Source organism: Camelina sativa, chromosome 7, assembly GCF_000633955.1.
Source record: "Camelina sativa cultivar DH55 chromosome 7, Cs, whole genome shotgun sequence".
Classification (NCBI taxonomy): domain Eukaryota; kingdom Viridiplantae; phylum Streptophyta; class Magnoliopsida; order Brassicales; family Brassicaceae; genus Camelina; species Camelina sativa.
This window is the reverse complement of record NC_025691.1, coordinates 26075121-26082941: the sequence shown is the minus strand read 5'-3', so window position 1 is coordinate 26082941 and position 7821 is coordinate 26075121. Positions and strand designations below refer to the sequence as shown.

Below are 7821 nucleotides of genomic sequence, written 5' to 3'. Positions count from 1 at the left end.
AAAAAAAAAAAAAAAAAAAAAAGACAAAAAAGACAAATTTGGGGTTAACTCTGTACGAAATACTGTAACAAACGGCACGCAGTGTGCGTGTGCGTTCCCAAAAATGTGGGACTAGTCAAAATATCTGCTTACGTCCGTCAACTATAATGTTGACTGAACCAGAAATAAAAAATAATAATATTATGTCTTTTTCCCATTGTACCCCTTCAGCACTCTGTTAGATCTTTTCGGGAGAAGAAGATGATGATAAGCTTTGAACGATCTTTCTTGTTTTTACTAATATTTTTAAAATTACAAAAAAAATTCAACTCTTTTAGATTAGAGTTTGAAATCTAACGGCTGAGAAGCATCCTTTGCAAAGCATCCCCAACCGTCCAGATCAAAGCTGGCCCATCGCTTCCTTTAGTTTCCCGAAAAGGAAAAAATAATACAAATCTCGAACCTTAGCATGGCCCGTTTTTTTTTATTCTCTACTTTAAAAGAAAAATAAATTTGTCAATTTTACTGGTCAAACAAATTCGTATTTTCATTGAATATTTTTTTAAGTAAAATTGCTCAAATATATTGGAAGAAGTCAAGAAATAATGCAGGAAAATAGAAATTGCGAAATTAATATGGAAAATACGTAATAAGAGAAAATTGGGAATATTAAATTTAGAAAAAAAAAGAAAGAATTTAAGGGGAATAAATAAGAAATATATGACGTGGCAGTGATACCCATAGCACACATATATCTCGCAGATGTATATATAAACAGCGTCTCCCTCACTCCAAAGGAGAGAAGAGAGAGAGAGATCTGATCGGTATTTTGGTTCGTCGGAGATCAGAAGAATGAGCGGAGGCGACGAAAACATGAGCGGTGGTGGAGAGAGACGTAAGGGATCGGTGAAGTGGTTTGACACACAGAAAGGGTTTGGGTTCATCACACCAGACGACGGTGGTGACGATCTCTTCGTTCATCAGTCTTCCATCAGATCTGAAGGCTTTCGTAGCCTTGCCGCCGATGAATCTGTTGAGTTCGATGTTGAGGTTGACAACACGGGGCGTCCCAAGGCTGTTGAAGTCTCTGGACCCAACGGTGCTCCCGTTCAGGGAAACAGCGGCGGTTCATACGGCGGTGGACGCGGTGGTAGAGGTGGTGGACGTGGTGGTGGCTACGGAGGCGGTGGTTATGGTGGTAGAGGAGGAGGAGGCGGTGGACGTGGTGGTGCCGATGGTACTTGCTTTAAGTGTGGTGAGCCAGGTCACATGGCGAGAGACTGTTCTCAAGGTGGTGGTGGTGGTGGCGGTTACGGAGGAGGTGGCGGTGGTAGTAGAGGTGTCGGAGGCTGCTACAGCTGTGGCGAGTCGGGACATTTTGCAAGGGATTGCACTAGCGGTGGTGGTGGTGGTCGTTGAAGCAAAACAAGACAAGCCGGGTGGATAAGGGTAAATCAGTCATCTCACACATGAAAAAACGACGATCCTCTTTCTTCTCAGCTGCCTTCTATCAAAATATATTATTATCTTATCTTTTGTCATCAAACTCTTCATGTTTTCGGATTTTTATTAATTTAGGACTTTTGGTTAATTATGATGCTCTGTGATTTTTATTGCAATGTTTATCAAAAACTCTCTATCTGCTCTATTTCAAGCCTTCATACCTTCATAATTTTATTGTCTCTTAACTTATAATATATATATATATATATCGTGGTTTTTGGATGTTAAGACGTACTACAAAGATTGCTCTCCATGAAAGATTTGATTTGAGGTTATTCCTACAGTTTGTTTGTTTTCTTCTTTTGATTTCCAAAGATTAGAAGAGACAATAAAATTACACAATACTATAGAAGCAAATTGAACGCAAAAAACACACTACGGCGCCTTGGTGGTTTGATGTAAACGAACCCATAAAATAAAATCTCTGTAATCTTTCTGATCCGTGGAAAAACGCCAACTTCCCTGGCAGCTGGGGAGACTGATCTTGGGGGCCGTCTTGTCTCTAGATTGGTGCTTCAAATTTAAAGGCCACGAGTGTGGTTGTGGTTGAAGTGAGGATGGCTGATCGGAGGAGGCGACGAGGCCATAACCGGTGGAGGGCACTGGTAACATTTTGTGAAGAGGCCAAACGTGTCAATCTGGTGAACGAAATTGATCATGCTGGCCCAACCACCAAACCCGAATCCAACTATGAAAACCCACACAACTATGAAGGCGTTGATGGTGAAGGCCCCTGTCCAACGTCCTAGAAACCTCGGCGGCTGCTCCACCGCGTTCTCACGTGCGGCGGATGAGCGGAAGGTGAAGATGTGAGCTAGTGCAGGGATGATGTAGACAGTGAAGCTGACGAGAAGAGATCCGACGGTCGAGTTAATGGGACCAAAGAAAGGGAATATGATGGCAAGAAACCATATGGGTATAACGACCGGAAGCCTAGCGGCGGCTCGTTTACACATGCTCCGGCACTCATGCATCCCTATAAGCTTCTCCCACACGAAGTAGAGTGGCGTGCAAGCAAAACCAAAGGTAATGAACTGATGGATGAGCATAAGCACAACTGCAAAGTCACGGTATAAAGATTCTTTGGGAGGAGAGCAAATGCGTTGGAATGGTTTAGAAGCAAATCACCAAACGCCCAGTAGACCGCAGAAGCAGAAGGCAGCGTCAGCGTCAGCACGTACAGTGTTGCAAAGAGGTATATCGATTTGAACTTCTGAGGCTTCCACATCGCATGCATTATCTCTCTGCCCAACAAAACACACAATGAAAGTGAGTGGTCATTTTCATTCATCTGTATAATTCCAGTTATACCCCTTGGGATATGTTGTGAATCGTGATGGGGTTAAAAATGGTAAAAAAAAAAGAGAGAGAAGGAACATTAACATACACAGTAACAGCATGTCCACCGAATGTGTAAAGAATGTTTGTGGCCCCTGTGAAGTATAAGACCAGCTTGCTCGGTCCTGAATGCTTCACTCCTTCTACCTATTCATTTACATTTTATTTATTATCTACAAGTCTACAAGTATCGTTTATGCATTAATAAACTATGTCTGACACCAACGTTATAGGTTTTGGGTAAAGTGGTCCCAACCACATGTTAGCTTGAAACAGAAGTGCCAAAAAGACATAAGAAAGAAGACAACTTTGTTTATGTTTTTGAGTTCCCTTAAGCCACAACATCACCAACTATTTTAATCTTAACCATGAATTTTAATTAGAAAGGAGAGGATTAGTAATCTTTTACCTGTCCATGGAGGATGGAAGCAATGGTGAGANTCTCTGGACCCAACGGTGCTCCCGTTCAGGGAAACAGCGGCGGTTCATACGGCGGTGGACGCGGTGGTAGAGGTGGTGGACGTGGTGGTGGCTACGGAGGCGGTGGTTATGGTGGTAGAGGAGGAGGAGGCGGTGGACGTGGTGGTGCCGATGGTACTTGCTTTAAGTGTGGTGAGCCAGGTCACATGGCGAGAGACTGTTCTCAAGGTGGTGGTGGTGGTGGCGGTTACGGAGGAGGTGGCGGTGGTAGTAGAGGTGTCGGAGGCTGCTACAGCTGTGGCGAGTCGGGACATTTTGCAAGGGATTGCACTAGCGGTGGTGGTGGTGGTCGTTGAAGCAAAACAAGACAAGCCGGGTGGATAAGGGTAAATCAGTCATCTCACACATGAAAAAACGACGATCCTCTTTCTTCTCAGCTGCCTTCTATCAAAATATATTATTATCTTATCTTTTGTCATCAAACTCTTCATGTTTTCGGATTTTTATTAATTTAGGACTTTTGGTTAATTATGATGCTCTGTGATTTTTATTGCAATGTTTATCAAAAACTCTCTATCTGCTCTATTTCAAGCCTTCATACCTTCATAATTTTATTGTCTCTTAACTTATAATATATATATATATATATCGTGGTTTTTGGATGTTAAGACGTACTACAAAGATTGCTCTCCATGAAAGATTTGATTTGAGGTTATTCCTACAGTTTGTTTGTTTTCTTCTTTTGATTTCCAAAGATTAGAAGAGACAATAAAATTACACAATACTATAGAAGCAAATTGAACGCAAAAAACACACTACGGCGCCTTGGTGGTTTGATGTAAACGAACCCATAAAATAAAATCTCTGTAATCTTTCTGATCCGTGGAAAAACGCCAACTTCCCTGGCAGCTGGGGAGACTGATCTTGGGGGCCGTCTTGTCTCTAGATTGGTGCTTCAAATTTAAAGGACACGAGTGTGGTTGTGGTTGAAGTGAGGATGGCTGATCGGAGGAGGCGACGAGGCCATAACCGGTGGAGGGCACTGGTAACATTTTGTGAAGAGGCCAAACGTGTCAATCTGGTGAACGAAATTGATCATGCTGGCCCAACCACCAAACCCGAATCCAACTATGAAAACCCACACAACTATGAAGGCGTTGATGGTGAAGGCCCCTGTCCAACGTCCTAGAAACCTCGGCGGCTGCTCCACGGCGTTCTCACGTGCGGCGGATGAGCGGAAGGTGAAGATGTGAGCTAGTGCAGGGATGATGTAGACAGTGAAGCTGACGAGAAGAGATCCGACGGTCGAGTTAATGGGACCAAAGAAAGGGAATATGATGGCAAGAAACCATATGGGTATAACGACCGGAAGCCTAGCGGCGGCTCGTTTACACATGCTCCGGCACTCATGCATCCCTATAAGCTTCTCCCACACGAAGTAGAGTGGCGTGCAAGCAAAACCAAAGGTAATGAACTGATGGATGAGCATAAGCACAACTGCAAAGTCACGGTATAAAGATTCTTTGGGAGGAGAGCAAATGCGTTGGAATGGTTTAGAAGCAAATCACCAAACGCCCAATAGACCGCAGAAGCAGAAGGCAGCGTCAGCGTCAGCACGTACAGTGTTGCAAAGAGGTATATCGATTTGAACTTCTGAGGCTTCCACATCGCATGCATTATCTCTCTGCCCAACAAAACACACAATGAAAGTGAGTGGTCATTTTCATTCATCTGTATAATTCCAGTTATACCCCTTGGGATATGTTGTGAATCGTGATGGGGTTAAAAATGGTAAAAAAAAAAGAGAGAGAAGGAACATTAACATACACAGTAACAGCATGTCCACCGAATGTGTAAAGAATGTTTGTGGCCCCTGTGAAGTATAAGACCAGCTTGCTCGGTCCTGAATGCTTCACTCCTTCTACCTATTCATTTACATTTTATTTATTATCTACAAGTCTACAAGTATCGTTTATGCATTAATAAACTATGTCTGACACCAACGTTATAGGTTTTGGGTAAAGTGGTCCCAACCACATGTTAGCTTGAAACAGAAGTGCCAAAAAGACATAAGAAAGAAGACAACTTTGTTTATGTTTTTGAGTTCCCTTAAGCCACAACATCACCAACTATTTTAATCTTAACCATGAATTTTAATTAGAAAGGAGAGGATTAGTAATCTTTTACCTGTCCATGGAGGATGGAGGCAATGGTGAGGTACCAAGCAGTGTAAGTGGTCATCACGAGTCCAAGAAAAGACCAGATCCTGTAGTTGTGGAAGGAAGGGATGAAGACTGTGGTTGCACAACATGCTCCAAATATGTATGTCCATGTCCTCTTGTCAAGATTGTCATTTATGTAGTATATGTTGCTGCAACATTCATCATTAACCATTAAACCACACCATCATCAGCCTCAGTTTCATATTTTACTGATCCTAATCTCTTCATCAAGAAAGCATACCTTGCACAGGCTATGAGTTGAATGACAGATCCGAAGAGAAGGAAGGTGCAGTTAAATGCTAACCCAACATTCCTCCAGTGCTTCCCAAGCAATCCATCAAGAACCTCAAACCACTTGACATTGTTTCAAAACCCAACATATGTCAACAACATATACTCAAAACAACAAAGGGATAGATGNACCAGCTTGCTCGGTCCTGAATGCTTCACTCCTTCTACCTATTCATTTACATTTTATTTATTATCTACAAGTCTACAAGTATCGTTTATGCATTAATAAACTATGTCTGACACCAACGTTATAGGTTTTGGGTAAAGTGGTCCCAACCACATGTTAGCTTGAAACAGAAGTGCCAAAAAGACATAAGAAAGAAGACAACTTTGTTTATGTTTTTGAGTTCCCTTAAGCCACAACATCACCAACTATTTTAATCTTAACCATGAATTTTAATTAGAAAGGAGAGGATTAGTAATCTTTTACCTGTCCATGGAGGATGGAAGCAATGGTGAGATACCAAGCAGTGTAAGTGGTCATCACGAGTCCAAGAAAAGACCAGATCCTGTAGTTGTGGAAGGAAGGGATGAAGACTGTGGTTGCACAACATGCTCCAAATATGTATGTCCATGTCCTCTTGTCAAGATTGTCATTTATGTAGTATATGTTGCTGCAACATTCATCATTAACCATTAAACCACACCATCATCAGCCTCAGTTTCATATTTTACTGATCCTAATCTCTTCATCAAGAAAGCATACCTTGCACAGGCTATGAGTTGAATGACAGATCCGAAGAGAAGGAAGGTGCAGTTAAATGCTAACCCAACATTCCTCCAGTGCTTCCCAAGCAATCCATCAAGAACCTCAAACCACTTGACATTGTTTCAAAACCCAACATATGTCAACAACATATACTCAAAACAACAAAGGGATAGATTAAAAGAGTAATATTTGAAAGAAACCTGAATGACATGGTTTCTGAAGTTAACTTTCTCTCTCTCCTTTCTGGTTCTGTATTCAACATAGAGAATGCTGATGAGGTAAGCAGTCCAGCTACCTAAGATTCCATAGAAGAGCTGAAACAGGATCCCCGAGAGCATCCCCAGCTGTGAGAACGAGTATGGTAGTGTCAACAGCACTTGCGCCACCTATATAACACAAGTACACAACACAACACATCCATCAGAGAGACCATATAGTAAAAAAAAACTTGTTCATTTTCATGTGAGAGAATATATATATATATATAAACCTTACCTGGTTGGAAGCGCAGCTGAACCAAGCATCGTAGGCAGAACCACCATGCCAAAACATGTCAGATAACTTAGATTTGAGGTCTGAAGCTTTACCTTCCCTCTCCATCTCAACATAGTTCCCAACAACAACAGTCTCAGCTGCTTTCTCACCGTTCTCCATTTCTCTCTCTCTCTCTCTTTAATTGTGATGAATCAATCAAGTAGGAGTGAAAGGAGAAGATATAAGATTATATATATAGAGAGAATAGAATAGAAAGAGAGAAGAGTGTGTAGACAGAGAGGGAGACACGGAAGTAGTTTATCAAGGCAGGATGATGAGAAGCTTAACTCTCTTTGTTTTCTTGATAGCTACTTGTGAGAGTTTATGTTTCGGGAGCGACAACAACATCGAATCAATTCATACATACATACTTCTACTGTATCCATTAAAGTAAAATATTTATTGTAACCAGTATTGTAACAATTTATTATCAAACCTAACAACAAATAAAAGTTTCTACATCGAATCAATTCATATACATACTACTTATCTCCTACATAGTTATTTTTTTATACATGAAAAGTGTATATATTGTGTTGGTTAAGGACGAAATTAAGTGTGATTTTAATTTCCATTAGAGTGAGTCCATTTTTATTACTAGTATAAACTTTGTTTTTCGCCGGCAAATATATATATATATATATATATATATATTTGTACTACTAAATAAGTCTATATTTAAGTACTGATTTGTTGTTTTTTTCAATGTCTAAGTACTGTTTTTGTTGTTTTTAACAACAACAAGTTAATTTTTAATACACTATTAAATTAGCGTAATCACATGGTTTATTTAGCGGCGAGTCACGTTTTGCTCGCACGAGTGGG

General features: G+C 41.0%; 2 protein-coding genes and 1 pseudogene across 2 annotated transcripts; 1 reads left to right on the top strand and 2 right to left on the bottom strand.

Moving 5' to 3' along the window:
* On the top strand, positions 755 to 1651 carry LOC104702649 (cold shock domain-containing protein 4-like). The gene has a single exon (XM_010418543.2). The coding sequence runs from the start codon at positions 832 to 834 to the stop codon at positions 1396 to 1398; it is 567 nt and encodes a 188-aa protein (XP_010416845.1). The 5' UTR covers positions 755 to 831; the 3' UTR covers positions 1399 to 1651.
* On the bottom strand, positions 1806 to 3554 carry LOC104704951 (annotated as a pseudogene).
* Positions 4004 to 7326, bottom strand: LOC104702651 (auxin transporter-like protein 2). Its single transcript, XM_010418544.2, is given in 7 exon segments — positions 4004 to 4759; positions 4762 to 4924; positions 5068 to 5165; positions 6184 to 6367; positions 6460 to 6572; positions 6663 to 6848; positions 6958 to 7326. Coding segments are annotated over 7 exon segments (1461 nt in total). The 5' UTR covers positions 7117 to 7326; the 3' UTR covers positions 4004 to 4201.